The 25,808-nt window shown below is 41.5% G+C and overlaps 1 protein-coding gene across 1 annotated transcript in view; it reads left to right on the top strand.

Moving 5' to 3' along the window:
* Nucleotides 1-25,808, top strand: part of mrps5 (mitochondrial ribosomal protein S5) — a 130,497-nt gene that overhangs the window by 89,409 nt on the left and 15,280 nt on the right. Inside the window, exon 6 of the mRNA XM_048531860.2 lies at nucleotides 10,906-10,996. Within this exon, the coding sequence (XP_048387817.2) occupies nucleotides 10,906-10,996 (91 nt within the window). The remainder of the gene's footprint in view (nucleotides 1-10,905; nucleotides 10,997-25,808) is intronic.

Below are 25,808 nucleotides of genomic sequence, written 5' to 3'. Positions count from 1 at the left end.
CTTTGCAGTTCCTCCATTTCAGTTTTGAGGTCTGCTCTGTCTTTTCCTGAGGCCCTATTTTGACTAACAGCAAAGGGACTGACACTCTTCAAATATACCTGTCATGCTCTTGCAGGAAAAGATACCTGAAGAGAGATGGCTGAGCCTGCATATTCCCAACTGCAACCACCCCCTCCCACTGTCACTCTGAAATGGTGTCATTTCTTCCCCATTTTTATTAGATCTTGCTGTGAAAATTTTAAGTTACACTATTATTGTTGCAATTGTTAAACATAATGCACTTTGTTCGTAAAGCAAAACTTGGCAATTATAGGAAATTGCCATGGACTTAATGGTTGCGTTCATCACATCTGCCGATTTCATTTGTCCCATCAGATTTCAGTTTCTGCAAATGGTTCAGTTTTACGTTGATCAAAGCAGTTACCGGCCAGTTTATCCATCTTCATCCAGTGAAACTAGCTACTATCTATTATATGGAGAATAATACAGCCTGAAACATACAGGCAAGGCAGTAATCCAGTTTTGGGTTGCCACAATCTCATCGGGTGTGAGAGTGAAAACTGAGTTTAGAATATTGCCTTACACCATTATTTATCAAATGTACTTTTTCCGTGTGTATGTAAAATGTAAGTGACCCACTTTGCTAGTTATCTAACTTCTTTTGGTCATACCTATGATTTTTTTTGTTCTGTATCTGTGCACAATAGTAGAGCTCACTTCGTAAGAGCAAGCTTAGTAGTATGGTTGTTTTAAGTACAAAAAGACTGCTTGCAGCTAACAAAAGTTAAAACAACGAAAAGTATTTGCATGACAGTGCCTTGAAAATGCCTTTCAGTAATGTTTGTTCTTACAGTGAGTTACTTTTGAAGAACTAATTTCTTGTAAAGCCATAGATTTCCAAACTGGCGTTCACAAGAGGATAGTTAAGGTGCCTATTCCTGTCCATGTGCAATCTCATTTGTACACTTTTCAGTATGTGATGGCTTGACGGCATTTATTTCTGTGTCCTTTCCAGTTATAAGTTGAGATATTTAACAATGATGTCAAAGTTTGACTTAGCTCAGTTCTTCGTTTGCTTAACCATGTTTGGTTTGATCAGGGTTTGTTGGAAATCACTACTAGAAGGGAAAATAGCCATATGGCCTAGGTCAAAAGGTCATGGATTTGTTTTTATGGCTCAAACTAATGGACATTCAGGCTAACAAATGTGGAAATGTTTTGAAGTAACATGCTTTTATGCAAAGTCACAGCTATGTTTCAATTGTCTTAGTTTTATACAGAACAAAGAAGAGTACAGCACAGGAACAGGCCCATCAGCACCCCCAAGATTGTGCCACCACATGCCTTTCTAAACAAAAAACATTTTATCTCGACATGATCGATTCCCTGACTATTCAAATATCAATTGAGATGTCTGTTAAACATTATTATTGTATCTGCTTCCACACCACCTCTAGCGGCATGTTTCAGGCACTTGACACCCTTAGTGTAACATCTCCATCAAACTTACCCCCCCCCCCCCACCTTAAACCTGTATCCCCTAGTAATTGACATTTCTCCCCTGAGAAAAGGATTCTGACTGTCCATTCTAATTATGCCTCTCGTAATGTTGAGAACGTCTATCAGATCAGCTATCATCCCTCAATGTTCATGTGAAAATAAATCAAGTTTGCCCAATCTGTCCTCAAAGCCATTACCCCTAAACTGGGAAACCAGCCCAGCTCGTTCCCTCCCCCCACTGCATCCCAAAACCAGCCCAGCTCTTCCCTGCCTCTCTAACCTGTTCTTCCTCTTGCCCATCCCTTCCTCCCACCTCAAGCCGCACCTCCATTTCCCACCTACTACCTCATCCCGCCTCCTTGACCTGTCCATCTTCCCCAGACTGACCTATCCCCTCCCCACCTATACTCTCCTGTCCACCTATCTTCTTTTCTCTCCATCTTCGGTCCGCCTCCCCCTCTCTCTATTTATTCCAGAACCCTCTCCCCATCCCCCTCTCTGATGAAGGGTCTCGGTCCGAAACATCAGCTTTTGTGCTCCTGAGATGCTGCTTGGCCTGCTATGTTCACCCAGCTTCACACTTTGTTATCAATGTCTCGTTAAACCATTTTTGTACGCTCTACAAAGCCTCCACATCCTTCTGGATGTGGCAGCCAAAACTGTACACAATATTCCAAATGTGGCTTATGTAAATTTCTAAATAGCTGCAACATGACCTGCCACTTGTTTTTTTTTTATTCTGTGCTCTGACCGATGAAGGCAAGTATGCCATTTGCTTTCTTGATCACTTTATCCACTTGTGTTGCCACTTTCAGGGAACTGTGGACATGTATGCCTGGATCCCTCTGTATGTTGATGCTACTAAGGTTTCTGCCGTTTACTGTATACTTCTATCCTGCATTAGATCTTGCAAAATGTTACCTCATGTTTGTCAGAATTAGGCTCCATTTTCCATTTCTCCATCTTCAGGCTGTATACATCCTGCTGTATCCCCTGTCAATCCTCCTCATTATCAGCAGCTTTCCCAATCTTTTGTGTTATCTGTAAACTTACTAGTCAGGCCACCTACATTCTCCTCCAAATTATGTATAAATATTACAAACCACAGAGGCCTTAGCAATGATTCCTGCAGAACACCATTGGTCACAGTTATCCAGTCAGAGGAAGCGCCTTTCAACCACTACTCTGACTTCTATGACTAAACCAGATCTGCATCCATCCTCCCAGCTCAACGTAGATCCCAGATGACTTCATCTTTATATCAGCCTACCATGAGGGACCTTGTTAACATCTCGCTTAAGTCCATGTAGACAACATCTACTGCCCTGCTGTCATCATTCACCTTTGTCATTTCCTCAAAAAACTCAGTGGAATTTGTGATACATAACCCTCCCTGAACAAAGCCATGCTGCCTGTCACAAGTAGGTCCATGTTTTTCCAAATGTGAGTAAATCCTATCCTTAAGAATCTTCTCCTACCAATGATGTAAGGCTCACTGTCCTGCAGTTTCCCAGATTATCCCTGTTCTCCATTTTAAACAAAGAAATAACATTGGCTATTCTCCAGTCCTCTGGAATCACTTCTGTGACTAAAGAGGATTCAAAGATTTTGTCAACAGTCCTGAGCAATTTCCTTATCTGCCTCCTTCCACAATCTGGGATAGAGCCCATCAGATCCTGTGGACTTGTTTACCTTAATGCTTTTCAAAAACCCAACACCACCTTTTTCATATTGACGTGCACTAAAATATCAACATACCCCTCCCTAGGCTCATCATCCACCATGTCCTTCTCCTTTGCGAATGCTGATGCAAGGTATTTGTTAATGACAGTGCCCACTTTCTCCAACTCCACACATAAATCCCCTCCTTTGCATTGACTGGTTTTCTCCTTATTTTCTTCCAATAATACACATTCAGAACAAGCCAGATTCAAAGTTTTCAGAATACCAATAAGTAGTGGATAATTTGAAAGAGGATTACTGTTGGCAAATCTGTCCTGACAGACATAGAAAAATCTGGGTCACTATAACTTCTGTGGTCTGTAATATAAATGAAATACAAGTGAACTGTGCATATCCAATTTATAGCAGTTTCCAGGAAAATTGTTCTAATATTCTTGCAAGGTTTTATTCCTTATTAGTGAATGCACTAGGCACACTCATTACCGTTCGTATCTGGATGTTTTACATGGAGGATACAGAGCTAAATTCAAGTTGGAAAACTCGGGTGCTCAACCAGTTACTGATTGTGTGTTAAGATGAATTGAGAATAGCTCCTAGCCTTGATCATTTACAACAAGCAAAAATGCTAAAAGGTTACTGCAGGATAGTAGTAGTATGCTGGTAAATTACAGAATCCACGCATTTGCTGAAAATCCTTGAAGTCAGCCTTTGGATTTCAGCTGAGAAGGCTTTTATTTTAATTTGTTGAGCACAGACAGTACTCCTGTTGTCCAGTATTTTGGCTTTCAATGTCATCTCTGAAAGCAGGAAATCTTAAGATGTCAGTTAAGGAAATCAATTAAATGGAATCCTTACTGTTAAAGAGGTTGCAGATTTAAGAGTATCTGGTAAGCAGAGACATGATGATATGAAGTAAAATTGTTTGCGCAGTGGATAGGGGGAGTGCAGCTACCATTTATGTCTGTCACTCAAGCTGTGATTAAAAATCAGTCGTTTTATGCACTTATACATGTCCATCAATATGACTTTGGACTGATAAATGAAAGAGAGGGTCTGATAGTTTTGTCAAGAACCTAAACAGGATTGTTACAACAGTGGAGATGTCCGTTCAGACCATCTTGAAAATACCAGTTCTGAAAATGAACAAATCTCTTAATACCATTCTTTTACCTTCTCCCTGTAACCCTGCTCATTGTTCCTTGGAATAGATTAACAATCAATTGGAATAAATGGGAAAAGTCACTGTCACTGTTATCTTCCATTTTCAAGGAATTTCTGTTTACTACCTAGGCGGATTGGATAACTTGCTGCTAGTGTTGAAGTCTTGCCTGTTGGCAAACAGCGAATGACTAATTTTGAAAGTAGACTACAAAATGTGATTGTCAAGTTCAGAGCCTTTATTTTAAAACAGAAAATACTATTTATTGAACTGGCTGTAGTTGGGAATGGAGGATTTGAGTTATAAGTGAAATTGGATAGGCTGGGACTTCTTCACTGGAGCGAAGGAGGTTAAGGGGTAATCTTGTAGAAGTTTATTAAATCGTGAGGGGCATAGATAAGGTGAATGCCAGGTGTCTTTTCGTTTAGAGTGGGAGAATTTTGAGACTAGGGAGCAAATTTTTACAGTGAGAGGAGAAAGAAAAAAAGCCCCTTGTCTTTTTTAAATCTAACACAGTGGTTATGAATTTCCAGAGGAAGTGGTGGATGAGGTTCAGTTACAACATTTAAAAGATGTTCAGATGAATACATAAATAAGAACTGTTCAGTGGGATATGGGCCGAGTGCACGCATGTGGGAGTAGTTTAGTTTGGGATTATAGTTGGCGTGGACTGGTTGTACTGAAGCATCTGTTTCCATGCTGTATGACTCTGACTATAGCAGCATTGTAAATGCTGTGGTGACAAGAACAGGTCAGAGTCTAAGAATTATGCAATGAGTAACTTGCCTCTTGACTCCCCAGAATCTGTCCTTCATCTATGAAGCATGTTTTGGAGTGCAAAAGAGTACATTCCACTTGTCTGGGTGAGTGCGGTTCCAACAATACTCAGGATGCTCAACACTATCCAGGACAAAGTAGTCCATTTTCTTCACCACTTTCAACGTTGACTCTTAAGCGACACTCGGTGACAGCCATATGTACCATCCGTGAGATTCAGTGCGGCAAGTTGATTATTCTCCTTCAACGGCACTTTGCAAGCCCACAACATGTACCATTCAGAGGAATGAGCAACAAATGCATGGAAGCACAACCACCTATACGATCCTCTCCAAACCAAATATAACCCTGACTTGGCAATATGTCACTGTTCTCTCACTGTCAATGGGTCAAAATCCTCAAAACCCTTTTCTTAATAGCACTGTGTACCAACCAACCACCTCACCTCCTCCACCACCCCTCCCCCCCCACCTCCTAAACCTGTACATAGTACCATAGTTAACTTGTAAAGTTGTTTTATTCATTGAATGTAATTGCATCAGCTGCTGCCATGATGAGAGATCACTGACCTGAGAAATGCAGAGGGATCTGTATGTCCTGGTACATTAATTACAAAACACAGTATTTTGGTACAGCAAGTAATCAGGAAAGCTAATGCAATGTTATTTATTGTAAACTGATTTAAATACAAAAGATACGTTTTATTTCTACAAGGTATTAGTGATATCAAATCCGGAGTACTGTGTTCCATGTTGGTTTCCCTCCTTTTGGGAAAGGCTATAAATGTATTAGAAGAGGTTGCAGATGATTTTACTGCATTAATATCTGGTATGAACAGGTTACCTTATGAGGAAAGGTTGGTCGGGCCTGGATTGTAAGCCTTGGCATTATAGAACATAGAACATAGAACATAGAACAGTACAGCACAGAACAGGCCCTTCAGCCCACAATGTTGTGCCGACCATTGATCCTCATGGATGCACCCTCAAATTTCTGTGACCATATGCATGTCCAGCAGTCTCTTAAATGACCCCAATGACCTTGCTTCCACAACTGCTGCTGGCAACGCATTCCATGCTCTCACAACTCTCTGCGTAAAGAACCTGCCTCTGACATCCCCTCTATACTTTCCACCAACCAGCTTAAAACTATGACCCCTCGTGCTAGCCATTTCTGCCCTGGGAAATAGTCTCTGGCTATCGACTCTATCTATGCCTCTCATTATCTTGTATACCTCAATTAGGTCCCCTCTCCTCCTCCTTTTCTCCAATGAAAAGAGACCGAGCTCAGTCAACCTCTCTTCATAAGATAAGCCCTCCAGTCCAGGCAGCATCCTGGTAAACCTCCTCTGAACCCTCTCCAAAGCATCCACATCTTTCCTATAATAGGGCGCCCAGAACTGGACGCAGTATTCCAAGTGCGGTCTAACCAAAGTTTTATAGAGCTGCAACAAGATCTCACGACTCTTAAACTCAATCCCCCTGTTAATGAAAGCCAAAACACCATATGCTTTCTTAACAACCCTGTCCACTTGGGTGGCCATTTTAAGGGATCTATGTATGAGTAAGAGTTAACTTGATTGAGACAAAGGGTCTTGAGACGGTGGATGGGGGAAGAATATTTTCTCCTGTGGGAGAATCTAGAACTGGGGGTCACTTTTTTTAAACTAAGAAGTCAATGATTTCAGGCCAAGCAGTGGGGAAATTCCTTCTCGGAGTATTGAGACTTTAGAAATCCTTCTTCAAAAGGCGGCAGAAGCAAAAGTTTTTTGAATATTTTTAAAGTGGACATAATCGCTTGATAAGCGAGGAGTTAAATTTTGTCAAGATTAAAGTGTATATGGAGTAATCAAATCAGCCATAATCTTGCCAAATAACGTAGCAAGCTCAAGGGGCCAAGTGGACATCTCCTTTTCCTAATTGTATGCATGTTTTAAACCTTGATGTCCATGCTGGTGATAATTGCCCAATATCAGTGGCACAAAATAAGATAAAAATTTGCGGATTTATCGTACCTTTATCACGGACACTATGACCCAGTTGAAAAGTCACTAGACAAGTAATTCCAAGGCTGAGGCTATTCCCCTCAATATGTGGCAGCTGCTGAATCTCACTGTGGCAACCTTTGCATTTAAATCCAATTAATATATAATATTGAAAACCAGTCTTGGTAATGCTGACCATGAAATTATGATCAGTTGTCATGAAGCCTAGTCCAGTTCACTAATATCCTTTCAAGACAGAAATTTGTCACCTTTGCTTAGTTTGGTCTGCATGACTCATAACTGCCCTCTGAAATAACTTAAAAATCCATTCACTTGTGGAAACTGATGATGCCCAAAACATTCTGGCTTTGCTGATGTCAACCACATCCCATGAAAGAACATTTAAAATCTTTATCAGCAGCATCTGAGATCACCTTATTACAATAAATACAATTGTTTGGATGTGCATGGCAGCCATTTTGTGTAGAGCAAGATCTGGCCTATTTTGTTTATGAATCCATTCTAAGCCTTACTAGTACATGAATAATTGTTTAAGAAGTAGGGTGAAATTAAACTTGCTTGTTTTTGAGAATTAAGCAATTATGTGGTTGACTTTCAGGTACACAAGTAACAGGCACAAAAGTGTAGGTTAGAATATAGCATTGATAAGAGAATGGTCAAAGAAACCAGAAACAATGAGGAAGAGCTGAGAAGGTTTGCCCAGTGTTGGTGCTTGTATCTCTGCTGAAGTTTCACTTTTGGCCCACAAAAGTTAATTTATTGTGAGGAACTAAGATTCATCAGATTTGGAGCAAGACGAATAACGAAGTCACTGGGAACAGAGAATACTGAAAAACAAAGGATTTTAGTGTTGTTATGTATTTAACCATTGTAATTTAAATATGTTGTCTATTAGTCAAAAAGTGCTTGGTAATTTGCTTATTAAAATACTCACATGTCACTTCTAATACATTTACAGCAATTTACTAAAACTAATAGAAAACTGAGGGGTGGCACGGTGGCTCAGTGGTTAGCACTGCAGCCTCACAGCGCCAGGGACCCGGGTTCACTTCCAGCCTCGGGTAACTCTGTCTGTGTGGAGTTTGCACATTCTCCCCGTGTCTGTGTGGGTTTCCTCCGGGTGTTCTGGTTTCCTCCCACAGTCCAAACATGTGTAGGTGGTGGATCAGCCATGCTAAATTGCCCATAGTGTTCAGGGGTGTGTGGGTTATAGGGGGATGGTTCTGGGTGGGATGCTTCAAGGGGTGGTGTGGACTTGTTGGGCCGAAGGGCCTGTTTCCACACTGTAGGGAATCTAATGATCACCAGAACAGCAAGCCCACAAAGTTTATGTAAGATTTTACTCTGCTCTGTTCAGATCATGCTTTGAATACTGTTTGGTATAGAGAACTCACTGACAAACAAATTGCAAAAGAACTGTGGATGTTGAAAATTAGAAACAAAAGTAGAAATTACCGGAAAAGCTCAGCATGTCTGGCAGCATCGGTGGTGAGAAATCAGAGTTAACATTTTGGGCCCAATGACCATTCCTCAGAACCCAGACCCCTCAGACCCTTTGTTAACTCTGATTTCTTGCCACAAATGCTACCAGACCTGCTGAGCTTTTACAGCAATTTCTATTTTTATTTCTAAAAGACTGCAGGTAATGAATTTAAAATGAAAACAAAATGGTGTTAGCACATCATAATAGGTCAGGATCTATCTGACCAAACTGGTTCTGTCAAAGGGTCATTAGTCCAAAATGTTAACTCCACCCTCCTGCATTGATGCTACTTGTTCTGCTGTGTTTCTCCAGCATATTCAGTTTGATTTGGTAGGGAAAGGGTGCAGAAAACCATAGCAAGATTGTTTTCAAAAACAGTCAGGTAGGAACCTTTTCAAAATGCCTAAGATCCTACTGATAATGTCATTTAGTATCTTAGCATTGAGTATATACTTAGTTCATTTGCCCTCAGTGTATTACATTAACAGAAATCTACTGAAGAAACTCAGCTGTTCTAACATCTGTAGAGAGAGAGCGGAGTCAATATTTCGAGTCCAGTGACCCTTCTTCAGAACCGTAAAAGGCCACAGAATTTGAAACATTATCCCTGTGAGTTAGTGTGAAGGCAAGTGAATGGAGTTGAGAAACATATCAGCCATGATTGAATGTCAGAGCAGAGTCAATGGGCTGAATGGTCTAATTCTGTTCCTATGTTTTATCGACTAATTTGGCATTTTAGTAACCAGTCTAGTTTCTTGAAGCCATTTTGAAGCTTCCTCACTGTTTCCTCAAAGCCCAAGCTAATGTATGACGTGCCTGATTGGTGTTACCAGTTCAATTGAACATCTTTCCTTGCCCCACCATTAATATGTTCTCTCTACTCTAAATGTATCAATCCCTTCAGCTGCTATAAAAGTGACCTGTAAAGTTTTAGTATTACTTTTGCCAAGGGCAAGGTCTGCACATGTTGCAATTTATTTTAATGAAAGAATGAAAACTGCTGTAATTTTTCATGCTGCCTGTGTGATTGGTCATCCAGGAACTTGGTCTTTTGCTTTCCCTCCACTCTCTTAGCTATTGACAACGAGTTGCTCCCACATTCTAATAGAACATAACATAAGAACTAGGAGCAGGAGTAGGTCATCTGGCCCCTCGAGCCTGCCCCGCCATTTAATAAGATCGTGGCTGATCCCCTTGAGACTCAGCTCCACTTACCCGCCTGCTCACCATAACTCTTAAGTTTTTGAATGGTAAAGGAATTATCTAGCCTTGCCGTAAAAACATTCAGTGAAGTAGCTTCAACCACTTCACTGGGCAGGTAATTCCACAGATTCACAACCCTTTGGGTGAAGTAGTTCCTCCTGACCTCAGTCCTGCGTCTACTTCCCCTTATTTTGAGGCTATGTCTCCTATTCCTAGTTTCACCTGCTAGTGGAAACAACCTCCCTGCCTCCACCTTATCTATTCCTTTCATAATCTTATATATTTCTTTTAAGATCTCCCCTCATTCTTCTAAATTCCACTGAGTATAATCCCAGCCTACTCAGTCTCTCCTCATAACCCAAACCCCTCAACTCTCAAATCAACCAAGTGAATCTCCTCTACACCCCCTCCAGTGCTGGTATATCCCTCCTCCAGTAAGGGGACAAAAACTGCACACAGTACTCCAGGTGTGGCCTCACCAGGACCTTACACAGTTGCAGCATAGCCTGCCTGTTTTTAAACTTCACCCCTCTGGCAATGACAGGCAAAATTCCATTTGCATTTTTAATTACCTGCTGCACCTGCAATCCTACTTTTAGAGATTCATGCACAAGGACAGCCAAGTCCCTCTGCACGGCAGCTTGCTGCTATTTTTTACCATTTAAAACCTTGTGAACTGGAGTTCATCCTGTCTGCAAAAATAGCTGAAATCAGTGGGTTATAAAAGTGTGAACATCTTTGGCTAATACAATGAGCGGTAAATGCCAAATGTCAGTGTCATTTATAGATTTAATGACAGCAGCCTGCAATTAAATGTGTTGCAATGCTTTTGGTGAGTGAGTTGAATGCAAAGCTGAGATGAAGGGACTCCTTGAACAAAAACTCTACATACAAAGGGCACAAAACCTCCAGAATATTTGTTAAAAGCACTTTAAACACAATGTAGAATTACGTCATGAAAAATGATTTTTTTTGCTTAAGGCAGTGCGTTCTTGGGAGCTTTAGTTTTTGTCTTGACTTACCTAGCATTTTCTGGTGCAAAGATATTGTGCAGCTTGCCTTTAATATTTAATCAACCTTATTCTTTTTTGACAGGTTAAAAGTGTCTTCAATATGACAGCAAAAGAAGGAAGGAAGAGATCTGTCAGTGCTCTGGTGGCTGTTGGAAATGCAAATGGAGCTGCAGGTAAGTTCTGAGATGAAGGAACCAGTTGGCTTAACTTTTCTATCAAGGTCATCAAAAGAGAAAGTGAAGAAAGCACACTTACCTGGATGATCTTATATTCTGTTAGCCTATACTTCAGTTTTATGGTGGGATAACCTTATCTTGTAATCATTTTGAAACTAAATAATGTTGAAATAGTGTGAATGGAACAAATTGTTTGAGGCAACTAAAGATACACTGGGAGGGGAACGTGATTATACCAAGTGCTCATGTGAAAACATGACCTTGGGAGAACTGGACGCCTGTGTTAAACTTTCTCCCTCCTACCGTTGCAGCACATTCAGGCCTATAGTTTCATCATGCGTTCAATAGTCCTTTATACGCTTCCCAAGATCACCTTTTCGTATCTTAACTGGTGAATGAGGAACGGCAGGAGTTCTTTGGTATAAGCAAGGAGAAGTGTGAAAATATGTGTGCACTGGAGTGGTGGGGCGCAGACGAATGTCACACTGCCTGTAGCTTGGAAATTAATTGTGGAATGAGGAAGGCGTGAAAGGTTAGAAGAAGGGTTAGATTTGAGGATATTCTCATCTTCTTTGGTTTCAGCCTGCTTGCTGGCCATGGCCTTAGAAATGATATCAAGTAGCATCTCCATAGGGTTGATTGCACGTAGCTGTGCATGTTCCCTGTTGATTAGATCTTGCTGCCTCTCCTTGTCCACTACCTTGTCCTGCAGAGTAAGATGCTAGCGAGTATGGTATAACGTGGCTGATGAGAGCATTAATGTTAAATAACTAGCAGTCTGTGTGGTCATAGAATCTCAGAATTCCTGTAGTGCAGAAAGAGGCTATTAGGCCCATCAAGTTTGCACTGACCCACTGAAGATCATCCAGCCCTATCCCTATAACCCCACTTTTCCTGTGGCTAGTCCACCTAACCTGCACATCCCTGGACACTATGGAAATTTAGCATGGCCAGTCCACCTAAGCTGCACATTTTTGGACTGTGGGAGGAAACCAAAGCACCTGGAGGAAATCCACGCAAAATCCACACAGACAGTCACTTGAGGGTGGAATCGAACCTGGATCGCCGCTGTGACATAATGGTGCTAGCCCCTGTGCTACCCGTCTAATATAAATTCATGTTCTGATTGTCAAAAGTCACTAACTGGTTGAAACGTTTTTGTAAGAAGTGTAAGCACTGTTGTTGCCTAGGTAACCCAGCAGATAATTAGCACATAGCTATAAATCAAATGAGCAATTGTGGAAGAATCCCTGCTCTTCTTGGTTGTACCTTGGGATCACTTGTATTCACACTAACTAACAAACATAGCCAGAATCTACTGCCTCATTTGAAAGGGAACATCTCCTTCAGTGAAACACACACTCTATATCAGAGTGGCAGCTTGCTCAAATGCTGGAATGGCCTTCATCCTTGGAGGAATAGACAACATGAGCCTAACAACTTGCATTATTTATCCCAAACCAGTTCCATACTGTGCTCTATTTTCATGGTTTCAACGGCTTTGGAAATACTGGCGTATTTTCTGCCAGAAATCAGCTTGGTCAAGTTTCACAGGGGACTTCTGTCTGTGAGACATGGTGAGTTTTCTCATGCAGTTGTCTCAGACTCATTAACTGGATACTGAGCCCTTCTGAAGCCCCTCTCATTGGCTCATAGTTATTTACAGCACTGGAGGAGGCCATTCAGTCCCCATGTCAGAGCCAGTCAACAAAGATCTGGTTACTGTAATCCCATTTTCCAGTTTTTGGTTCTGTTGCCTTGGAGACTGTGACAGTGCAAGTGAATGCCTAAAGACTGCTTAAATGTTACAAAAGTTTCTGACTCAACTTCCTTTTCAGGTAGTAAGTTCCAGACTCTAACCACCCTTCGTGTGAAAAGAATTCTCCTGAATGTCTGTCTTTTTAATAACTGTTATCTCTTGTCCCTTGAATCTGTGCCCTCTGGTTATTAGTCCCTCTACTAATGGAGTAAGTGTCTTGCTATTTATCTTATCTGTATATTATGATATTATGTACCTGTATCAGGTCCCCTCTCAACCTTTGCTGTTCCAAGGAAAACAAACCGAGCTAATTCAATCTTTCCTCATATCTCAGACCCTCTGGTGCTGACAGCATTTGTGTTAAATATCCTCTGCACCCTCTCTAGTATATTCATATCATTTTTGGAATTGACATCATGGCTGCATTCGACCAAACATGGCATCAAGGAGTAAAACTAGAGTCAATGGGACTCGAGGTAGGGAGATAAACTGTCGACTAGTTGGAGTTGTACCTAGCAGGAGGGAAGATGATTGTGGCGATCGAAGGTCCGTCATCTCAGTCCAGGACGGCTCCGCAGGAGCTCCTTATGATAGTGTCCTTGGCCCAACCACCTTCAGCTGCTTTGTCGATATCCTTGCCCCCTCATCATAACGTTCAGAAATAGGGATGACTGCTGATGATTGCACAATGTCCAGAATCATTTGCGACTCCTCAGATACTGAAGTCGTCTGTGCCCAAATGCAGCACAACCTAAAAAAATACCTAGGCTTGGGCTAGCAACATTCAGTTTTTTGTCAGGCAAAGGCCATTTCCAAAGAGAGAATCGAACCATGGTCCCTTGAGATTCAACAGTGCTATCATTGCTGAATCACCTAGTATCGACATCCTGGACTCACCATTTACCAGAACTGAAATGATCATATAAATGATGTGGCTACAAGAACAGGTCAGAGACTAGGAATTCTGCAGTGAGTAACTCACATGCTGACACCCAAAATCCTGTTCTTCATCTACAAGATACAAGTTAGAACTGTGTTGGAATACTCCCCATTTGCCTGGAAGGATGCAGCTCCAACAGCACTCAAGAAAATTGACACCATCCAGGACAAAGCAGCCTGCTTAGTTGACATGACATCTGGAATCATCTGCTCCCTCTAACACTAATGTTTAATAGCAGGAATTTCTAGGAGTAATTCAGGAGACACAGCAAAAAATTCATCCCAAGGAAGGAGAAGCATGGTACAAGGATGATAAGGCAATGCCATGGCTAACTAGGGAACTTAGGGATAGCACAAAAGCAAAAGAGAAAGCATATAAATGTGGTGAAGGGCAGTGGAAAACCAGAGGATTGAGAAGCTTACAAAGACCAAAAGAGAGCAACAGGAAAAAAAACAAAATGAAGGTAAGCTAGCCAGCAATATAAAGGAGGACGGAGAGTTTCTATGTAAGGGCAAATGTGGACATTGGACTGCTGAAGAGATAGTAGTGAGGAGCAAGGAAATAGCTGAGGACCTGAATAATTACTTTTCATTAACCTTCACAGTGGAAGACATGAGTAATATCCCAAAAATTTGAAAGAGTCTGGGGCAGGGCTGAGTATGGTGGCCATCACCAAGAAGAAGATGCTAGAAAAACAGAATGGCCTGAAGGTGGGTAAATAACCAGGACCTGATGGACTACACCCCAGAGTTCTTAAGGAGAAAGTGGAAGAGAGAGATCACCACCAACGCCTCCACTATCAGGAAATCGCTAGAGCCAGGGAAGGTCCCACATAACTGGAAGATGGCTAACATGACGCCCCAGTTTAAAAAGGGAGTAACGCAAAAGATAGAAAATTATAGTTGATTAGCCTAACCTCGTTTGTGGGTAAGATTTTAAAGTGCATTGTGAAGGATGAGATTTCTGCATATTTAGAAGTACATGGTAAAATAGGGCCAAGTCAGCATGGCTTCAACAAGGGGAGGTCATGCCTGACACATCTGTTAGAATTCTTTGAGGAAGTAACAAGCAGGTTAGACCAAGGAGAAGGATGTTATCTATCTGGACTTAAAGAAGGTTTTTGACAAGGTGTCGCACAGGAGGCTGCTGAGTAAGATCAGGCCCACGGTGTTAGCATGGATAGAAGATTGGCTGTCTGGCAGAAAGCAGAGAGTGGGGTTAAAAGGGTCTTTCGCAGGATGGCAGCTGGTGACAAGTAATGTTTCACTAGGGTCAGTGTTGGGACCACAACTTTTCAGTTTGTACATTAATGATCTAGATGGTGGAACTGAGGGCATTCTGGCTAAGTTTGCAGATGGTACAAGGGTACTATCGAGGAGGTGGTGATGCTGCAGAATGATTTGGACAGATTAGGAGAGTGGGCAAAGAAGTGGTAGATGGAGTACAATGTGGGTAAATGTGAGGTCGTGCACTTTGGTAAGAGGAGTTAAAGCATAATTTCTAAACGGGGAGAAAATTCAGAAATCTTAAGTGCAAAGGGACTTGGGAGTTCTAGTGCAGGATTCTCTCAAGGTAAATTTGCAAGTTGAGTCAGTAGTTAGGAAGGCAAGTGCAACTTTAGCATTTATTTTGAGGGGACTTGAATATAAAAGTAGGGATGGACTTGAGGCTCTATAAAGCTCTGGTCAGACTATGTTTTAGAGTATTGTGCGCAGATTTGGGCCCTATATCTCAGGAAAGATGCTGGTCCTGGAGTGGGTTCAGAGGAGGTTCACAAGAATGGCAAGGGAATGAAAAGCTTAACGTACGAGGAATGTCACCAAGTCTCCTTAGATAGCACCTTCTAAACCCATTACCACTTCCGTCCAGAAGGATAAGGGCAGCAGATGCATGAAAACACACCACCTGCAAGTTCCCTTCCAAGCTGCTGACTATCCTGACTTTGAAATGTATTACTGCATCCTCACTGTCCCTGGGTCAAAATCCTGGAACTCCTTCCCTAACAGCATTGCGGGTTTACCAACAGCAAATAGACTGCAGCAGTTCAAGAAGGCAGGTCACTCCCAGTTTCTCAATGCTGGCCCAACCATCAATATTATATCAGGTAAATGCATATTTATTTAAAATGTGGTGACCAGAGAGTGCACACCGCACTCCAGTTGTGACCTATTCAGCATTTTGTACTAATCCAACACAACTTGTTTGCTTTTGTATTCTTAGCAAGTGTGCTGCGTGTTGCCTCAACTATCTTATCTACCTGCCTTGCTGTCTTTAGAGACCTGGGCTATGCACACCAAGATCCTCATGATTTTTAGTCCTTTCTAGGGTGCTACCATTTTTGGTATAATCTCTTGCCTTGTTAGCCCTTCCTATGTGCATTAACTCACACTTCACCAGGTTAACTTCCATTTACTTCTATACTGCCCTTTGAACAGTTTGAAGGTAACATAGAACAGTATAGCACAGTACAGGTCCTTCAGTTCATGTTGTGCCAACTTATTATCCTACTCTAAGATCAAACTACCTTGCATACCCTACATTTTACTATCATGTGCTTATCCAAAGTCGTTTAAATGTCCCTAATGTTTTTGAATCCACTATCAACGTGGCCACCATATTCCACGCACCTACCATCTATGTAAAGAACCTACCTCTGATATCTCCCCTATATCTTCCTCCAATCACCTTAAAATTATGCCCCCTCGTAATAATCATTTCCACCGTGGGGAACAAGTCTCTGGCTATCCACTCTCTGCCTCTCGTCATCTTGTAAATATCTATCAAGTCATCTCTCATCCTTCTTTGCTCCAATGAGCAAAGCCTTAGCTCCCTCAACCTTTCTGCATAAGACCTGCCCTCCAGTCCAGGCAGCATCCTGGTAAATCTCCTCTGCACCCTCTCTGAAGCTTCCACATCCTATAATGAGGTTACCAGAACCGAACACACTATTCCAAGTGTGGTCTAACCAGGGTTTTATAGAGCCGCAGCATAACCTCGCGGCTCTTAAACTCAGTTTCCCTGCCAATGAAAGCCAACACACCGTATGCCACCTTAACTATCCTGTCAACATGGGTGGCAACTTTGAGGGATCTATGGACATGGAACCTCCTGCACTTTGTAGCTATCCTTCTCATTATATGACACCAAGCCAATTTTTCGGTCATCCGCAAACTTCTTGATCATACAATTAGAGTCAAAGAGCAATACAGCATGTAAACAGGCCCTTCGAAGCATATTGACTATGGTGCCCACTCAGCTAATTCCAATTGTCTACATCTGTTCCATATCCCTCTTAGCCCTTCTTATCCGTGTACCTATCCAAATGATTATTTGGAATGTACTTGCCTCAACTGCGTTCTCTGGCAGCCCATTCCATGTATGCACCACTCTGTGAAGAAATCTCCCGCAGGTCCTTCTTAAATCTTTCCCTCTCACCTTAAACCTACACCGTCTAGTTTTTAGTTCCCCATCCCTGGGAGAAGGACTTTATGTATTCGTCCTGCCCATGCCCCTCCTGATTTTTTTATACACCTCAATGAGGTCACCCCTCGTTCTCCTACGTACCAAAGAATAAAGTCCTATCCTGGCCAACCCCTCCCTATTACTCAGGCTGACAAGTCCAGGCAACATTCTCATAAATCTTGCTACACTTTCCAGTTTAACGATGTCTTTCCTATAGCATGATGACCAAAACTGTACTCAGTACTCCCATGTACGGCCTCCCCAATGACTTGTGCAAGTGGAACATAAAGTCCCAACTCCTATGCTCAGTACTTCAACTGATGAAAGCCGACATGCTAAATGGTTTTTTCACCACCCCACCCACCAGTGATGGCATTTTCAGCAAATTGTGTCCTTGTATTCCTAGGCCCCTCTGTTCCACAATATTCCTTACCATTTACTGTAAAAGTCCTACCTTGGTTTGACTTTCCTTACCTTACACCTCATCCTTACCTGTGCTGAATTGCATTTGCCTGTCCTCAGCCCATTCCCTTGTCTGATCAAGATCTGTGTAATTTTTAATATCCTTCTTCTCCATCATCGATACCTTCTAATTTTGTATCATGTGCAAACTTGCCAATAATGCCTCGTACATTCACATCCAGATCATTTATGTAAATAACAGATAACAAAGGTCCCAGCACCGACCCCTGTGTCACACCTAGTCACAGGCCTCCTGTCTGAAAAGCAGCCTTCATCCATCGCCCTCTGCTTCCTACCATTTGAGCCAATTTTGAATCCAATTAGTTACCTTTCCCTGGATCCCATGCAACCTAACCTTCATGACTAGCCTGCTGTGCGGGACCTTATCAAAGGCTTTACTAAGGTCTATTTAGACAATATCCACTGCCCTACCCTCATCCATCCTCTTGGTTACCTCTTTGAAAAACTCTAAAAGATTTGCCAGACATGATTTCCCATGCACAAATCCATTTTGGCTATCCCTCATCAGACCTTGACTATCCGAATGTTGGTTGATCCTGTCCCTCGGTATTCTCTCCAATAACATACTCACTCAGACTTTCACTGCAGGAATCCTCAGGGTGTGGTTTCTGTTTGGCACATGGGAGAAATGGAGCCTGCATATTTAATAAGGTGAGATTAGGTGCTGTTGAGTGGTGAGTGATAATCCTCTTCAGTAAGCTTCTTGCTACTCAGTTGCGAGAAGCTTGTCACAATGTTCAGGACTTACGTGGAAAATTACACCTTTTTGGTCTCAGCATCAAGAAGGGCCTTACTCCACATCTCACTCAGTTTTACTTTTCCCATATATTTCCCATCATAGCTGACATCGTTCAGGCCCTGGGAAGATTCATCCATTAACCTGGTCAATTGAAAGTGTACTTGTTAAAATCCATTTCCAGCATTCAGTGAGTATGTAACCTTTAGAATGTGCTTCATTCCAAAGGTGCTACGGTTGACTTTTAAAATACTATAATCATACAATTGTGCCCAACAGAAAAGGAGGGTCTTATTGTAAAGTTTTCAATGGTTGTTCTGTCTTTTCATTCAGAACATTCCAAGGTCAGTGAAGAAGAGTTCAAGGGTCTACTTTTAAAATAATTTGCTGGTCCCTGGTCAGATGGTAATATAAATTTGACATTCTGGTCTGGCATTTGTTCAGTTGATCAATTAACCTGTGAGAAGCGAGTTGTAATTTTTTTTTAGCCTTGATTAAAATTGGTTAATTTTGTTGTTGCACTTCTATATAGTTTGATGTGAACAGCCTCCTTGCTCATCTATTAACACGGTAAAGGACGAGAATTTGTCCTATATCAGTGGTTCCATGTAGTATAGAAGCTAGGTTCATTCTGTTCGGGTCTTTTCATTTTCTGGTTATTTAGGAGGAGTGTGAAGCTGACATCCACATTTCATTGTCTACTCCTGATTATCGGTGGCAGTGCCTTCTGCGTGAACAGTTGTAGTCCATCATGATGTTGCTTCCACAGTAGGATTAGTTAGGAAATGCTGTACCAGACTTATGACCCAGTCATGAAGAAATGGTGACAAACATTGCTATCCCAATGACAGTTTGATGCTGTTCCAACTTGTTGTCACACTCCTAATGCAAGGGCTAAGTAAATGTTTGAGCAGATATGTGAGGGAGATAATTTTGTCTTCTAGAAATGATTCAGCCAGCAAAGAAACTAAAGTCTGATTGTGTGAGTTCACCTCTAGTTAGTTTTTTCAATTTAGTTGCACTGGATTTCTTGAGAAACTTTCATGGTTCAGGAGTAGTTGCTTTAGTTGTTAGAAAAAGACTTTTGTATTGTTTAAAAAATTAATCACCACTCAACGAGCAAATGCTCCTTGGTTTCAATCCGAGGAACAAACTAACAGCATAACTCTGAGCTGCCAGCTGAGTTATCCCTATTTTCATACTGGAATGAATCCACTACCCAACTTATCGCAACAGGCTTTAGAACCTGAATCCCATGACCATCTGTTACTGTGTTTTCTCAAAGCCTCATGCAATATTGTCAGGAAGATCTGACGTACGATCTCTACAAGATTAGATTTTAAAGATGCAGTTGTACTTAAGTATCATTGTCGCTAATAAAAGATCATTATTGGACTATTCCATTGTATATAAATTTTATTTCTGTTCCAATTATGTATCCCTTATGTTTGTGCAAATTAATAAAATCACCCACAGTTACAAAGCTAATTCATTTAACTAAACTGGATTCTGGATTTCCTTTAAGGGCTATCTTTATTTGTCACTTGGGCATGCATCTTAGTATCAATGTAGCAGTTTATAACAACGCAAAACGATTCTTCTCAAAAATCATCTAGCACTGTGGCACTGAGTTCTTTAGGGCTCGGTGAATCGTGAACCCGTTCAAAACTCTTTCATTTAAATGATAACTCAGCCTTATCTGCATTGAGGATTTGTCAATTCTCAATAATCATATTTTAATTCCTTGAGCTTTAATATTCCTTAAAACATTCAATTATGAAGCTTTATTAAATGATCTCTTCAAATACCCAGCTTATTATGTTTCATTTACTTGGGTATGGGATTTTTGGATTAGCCATTCTGTAAAGTACGTGTGACTCAGAAGCCTTCTGTGCCTGTTTAGAATAACAAATCAAATGGGTACTTCTTATTAGTATTGATTCAACCTATAATTAAACATTATGGATCATAATTATTTAAACCTGCTACAGGTCATTATCGATAAAGTTGCACTATTGGTAAATTGACTACACACTATAATTTAATCTGTGAAGATGAAAATAATCCATTGTAAATACCAACTAAACTGGATTTTAATTATGCATGATTGGCATTCAATTGGGTCACTGCTACCTATTACTGTCTGAAAATAGCACTGTAGCATGTTCTTTATGCCCATCACACAGTAATCTGTAATTAAATTATTATTACCACAACAGTATAATTATGATAATTTGGGTACTAAAATTTCTTTCTTGATCATTGAAAGTGTTCTCTGATGTGGTTCCATGTTTAGCTAGGAATATAGCGCAGGCTGTTATTCGATCATAATTGGGATCATAATTCCCCAAATTAGATAGAACGAGCTATACAGGATTGATTCATAGAAACATGGTAACTAGAATAAATCATTCATCTGTTCCACTGTGCAGTGAGATCCTGGCAGATCTGAGACCTAACTCCATATACCTGCCTTTGGCCCAGATCCGATAATGCTTTTGCTAAACAAAAATCTATCCATCTCCAATTTAAAATTAACAACTGATCTATCATCCACTACCATTTGTGGAAGAGTGTACCAAACATACAAGCTTTGTATGAATAAGTGCTTCCTAACATCTCCCCTGAGTAATATGGCCCTAATTTACACAATAGCCAACCACTGGAAATAGTTTATTTATCCTGTCTTTTCCTGTTAATATCTTGAGGACTTGTACATTGTACATTGTACTCCTTCCAAGGCCAATATTTCCTTCCTAAGGTATTGTGCCCAGATCTGCTTGTTGTACTCCAAGATTGATCTAACCAGGGTTTTGTATAACTGCACCATAACTTCTGCATCCTTGTAGGCCAGCATTCCATTAGCTTTCTTGATTTGTTTCTGCAAAGATTTGGTGCTGGATTAATTTTTTTAAACAATCTTAAAGTCTGGTTAAGTTTCATATGTTGACACTTGTAATGTGCATGTTCAAAATTACACAAACGCCTGTCAAAAATGTTAAAGTACCAAAAACGTGACGAAGTAATTATTCAGTTCATGTACATGGAGCTGTTGTGGAAGATTTTATGATGCACAGCAAAAGTGCTCTGATACAGATGGAGGAGCAGTGGAGACTCAGCATAAAGGAGGTAGCAGCCTGTTTGGTACTATGTTGTCAGGCAAGCTAGAAAAAATACAATATGCTGCTGTTGGAGGAAAATAGTGAACACTGTGAAATTGATGGGATAGGAGGAAAATAGATTGAAACCATAAACCTCAAAGATTAAGACACTAGATTAGGAGATTGGGAAATGGTCATTGGAGGATAGAAAGCCAGAATTGGAAAAAAGATTGAAGGTTCAGTCTGAAGAAATATAATTACTTTCATATCGTTCAAAAATCACCTTGTGCAAAATTGCTTCATATTTTGATATAAAGTTTGAATAATGTAAACAATTGGACGACATTTGAGTGGACAAGACAATGGAGGGTGAAATGCAATGTAAAGGAAATGAAGTATTGACAGTAGGAAGAAAACTGGACAACTTAACTTTACTTTCAACTTATTAAGTTACGTTAACACCTTTATTGACCTGCAGAATTAGAAGATCTAACCAGAAGAGCAAATCAAAGTCAAATTTGGGGAAAAAAGACAAAATGCAAGGAAGAGAAAATCGGGCTCAAATGTAAAGACAGAACAATGTGAATTCTGGAAGTCTGAGAAAGCAAGATGAGAGATGAAGTTAAAATTTTAGGCTTTTGATCTTTTTTAAAAGCTGCCCAAACTGGAGTATTCCCACCTTTTTCTAAAATCTTGCTCACGCTGTGTAGTGGTCTAGTCAGATTGCACCTTGAATATTCGTAGCCATTTCTGGCTGTGGAGGTGTTCCAGTCAGCTCGTGAAACTCAACGGGCCATGACACTGAGCACGCGTGACCTATTTGAAGGATGAGGAAAGCCTAGAGTCTTTAGACTTTTTAAAACAAAAAGGCAACCAGGAAGAATGTGACAGTGCCAACTTTCATTTGCAAAGCATCTTTTATATCTGAAATGTTTTGCAAGTAAACACAAGAAAGGAAAGTATAGCCACACTATTGGTCAAATATTTCTTCTTCAAAAGCTGAGGGGTCTTTCGAACATCCAGGAGGTCAAAATGAGGGATGCGCAGACAATTAAACTTAAAGGAATGAAAAAATCAGGAAGGATGTATAGGCAGAGGAGATGGTAGAATAGGGGAGAAGTTGTATACTGATTTATGGATAGGGCAGGATTTTGATTGTAGTGTATCGTTGAATGAGGAGATGACCTGTGTCAGAAACCGGTTTTATGGTTGGCTGGCTGGCAAGCCAGCCAGGATGGCATTGCAGAGACTGAATGAGAGGATGATTCAGGCTCGTGGAAGGGTTGCCTCTGTGGAGGGGTTTTGTGGCTCATATCCTCTGGAGAGCATTAGTGTACTCTCAACCTTCTAGTCCAACACCTTTAAGTACTAAATTCAGCTTGGAACTGAACATAACATGAAGTTTGCAAGGAGACTTCTCAGCCTGAAAGTAGATCTAAGACAGTGGGGAGGATGGAGTTAGTAGCAAGGGGTTAGAGTTTATGGTGGTGCCAGTGTCCACTGGTTTTGATCTGCCTAGTGCTGAGCTAAACTTGGTCATCCATGTGAAAGCTGAGCAGGTCTATATGGATAATGTAATCAAGATACCATGTCGGCGTAACAAAGACCGAGAGGATCCTTGACAAGGTTTCAGAGGTGTAATCTGGAAGAGGAACAAAATCCAGTAGTCTAGCTGTATTTATATTGATGGGATATATTGATACAAGGACAGTCCTGCTGACTCCCAGTTTGGGTTCCCCCTCATTATAGCCTTTGGTTCAAACATGAGCAATAGAGCTGAATTCCAGAGGTGAAGTGAGAGAGACAGCCTTCGATAACAAGGCTGCAGTCAACTGAACGTGGCATCAAGGAGCCCTAAATTGGAATCCATGGGAATAAGAAGGAAAACTGGTTGGAGTCATAGCTGGCACGTAGGAAGATCACTGTGATTGTTGGACGTCAGTTATCTCACCTCCAGGACGTTTTTGTGGGCGTTCCTCAGGAGAATGCTGTGGATCCAATCACCTTCAGTTGCTTCATTAATGACCTTCCCTCCATCATCAAGTCAAAAGTCGGGATGTTTGCCAATGATTGTACGGTGCTCAGCAACATTCGTGACTCAAATATTGAAGCAGTCCATATCCAAGTGCAACAGGACACAGGCAATATTCAAACTTCGGCTGGTATTTGAATGGCATGAATTTCACTTACTTTTCAGCCCATGATCATCTCCTAGAAGTAACAATCTAACCACTGCCGCCTGATGTTGAATGGTGTCATTGTCACTGAGTTTCCCATCAACAAGATCCAGGGGTTACCATTGAGCAGAAACTCAACCAGACTCTCCATATGAATGAAGACGAAAAGAACTACGGATACTGTAAATCAGGAACAAAAACAAAGTTGCTGGAAAAGCTCAGCAGGTCTGGCAGCATCTGTGAAGGAGAAAACCGAGTTAACGTTTGGGATCCGGTGACCCCTTCCTCAGTCCTGACCGAAACGCCGGACCCACCGGACCCGAAACGTTAACTCTGTTTTCTCCTTCACAGAGGCTGCCAGACCTGCTGAGCTTTTCTAGCAACTTTGTTTTTGTCTCCATGTAAATACTTTGGCTACAAGAGCAGGCCAGAGGCTAGGAATACTTAAGCAAATATCTCTTACCATCTGACTCTGCCAAGCCTGCCACCATGTACCAGGCACAAGTCAGGAGTGCAATGGAATACTCCTCAGTTGTCTGGATGGGTACAGCTCTAACAACACTGAAGAAGCTTGACACCATGGAGAACAAAGCAGCCTGCTTGATTGGCACCGCAACCACAAGCTCCCACTCTTTCCACCACCAATGCTCAGTAGCAGCAGTGTGTACTATCTACGAGATGCACTGCAGATATTCACTAAAAATCCTTATGATAGCACCTTCTAAACCCACAACCACTTCTATCTAGAAGGGCATTGATGAGTTGGAACAAAGGGACTGTTTCCATGTTTTATAACTCTATGACAAGGACAGCAGATAATAGGGACACCACCTGCAAGTTCCCCTCCAAGCCGTTCACCATCCTGATTTAGAAATATATTATTGTTAACAAAGTGTGGGGCTGGATGAACACAGCAGGCCAAGCAGCATCTTAGGAGCACAAAAGTTGACGTTTTGGGCCTGCAGCCTTCATCAGAAAAGGGGGATGGGGAGAGGATTCTGAAAAAAATAGGGAGAGGGGGAGGCAGACTGAAGATGGATAGAGGAGAAGATAGGTGCAGAGGAAAGTATGGGTAGGGAGGGGAAATGTCAGTCCGGGGAGGACGGACAGGTCAAGGGGGTGGAACTGGGTGAAACTATCACTGAATTGGCATGTGATTGTATTTATAGAACATTACAGCATAGTACAGGCCCTTCGGCCCTCAATGTTGTGCCGACCTGTCATACCGATCTCAAGCCCATCTAACCTACACTATTCCATGTACATCCATATGCTTATCCAATGACGACTTAAATGTACCTAGAGTTGGCGAATCTACTACCGTTGCAAGCAAAGCGTTCCATTCCCTTACTTCTCTCTGAGTAAAGAAACTACCTCTGACATCTGTCCTATATCTTTCACCTCTCAATTTAAAGCTATGCCCCATCTTGCTCGCCGTCACCATCCTAGGAAATGATGACATTACAGAGAAAATGTTATGTTCAGTCTTTACCATTGGTTCAATTGAAGTATTTGCTTCCAACTCCAGGTGCAATGTTTGAGAAAAAGTGTGATTGCGTCGGAAGCAGTGCAGAATAGATTTGCAAGACTCTTTCTAGGGTTAGAGGCCTCTAGCATGGATATATTGGAGGAGGTAGAGGAGCGGAGGAGAATATCGAGAGGTGATTTGCCAAATGTATGAAATGAGTGGTCAGAGTAAAGAGAAACTGTTCTCATTGGAAGGATCAAGAATAAGTGTATGTGGTTATCCATTTTGGATTGAGAAAGGATAGATCAGGGTGCTTTCTAGATGGTATGAAAGTAAATATAGTAGATGCCCAAAGAGATAACAAGGTGTAGAGCTGGATGAACACAGCAGCCCGAGCAGTATCATAGGAGCAGGAAAGCTGACGTTTCGGGCCTGGACCCTCCTTCGGAAATGATTTCAGAAGAAGGGCCTAGGCCCGAAACATCAGCTTTCCTGCTCCTGCGACGCTGCTTGGCCTGCTGTGTTTATCCAGTTCTGCACCTTGTTATCTCAGATTCCCCAGCATCTGCAGTTCCTACCATCTCTGAAACAATGTCCAAAGAGACTTGGGAGTTCAGGTGCACACATCTTAAATTTCTAAAGAAATGTCACCAGTGATGTCTCATCAAAACCCTGCCAATTTC

This window comes from Stegostoma tigrinum, chromosome 4 (genome assembly GCF_030684315.1).
Source record: "Stegostoma tigrinum isolate sSteTig4 chromosome 4, sSteTig4.hap1, whole genome shotgun sequence".
Lineage (NCBI taxonomy): Eukaryota > Metazoa > Chordata > Chondrichthyes > Orectolobiformes > Stegostomatidae > Stegostoma > Stegostoma tigrinum.
Note: the sequence above shows the minus strand (reverse complement) of the source record. Positions and strands in the feature narration are given on the sequence as shown.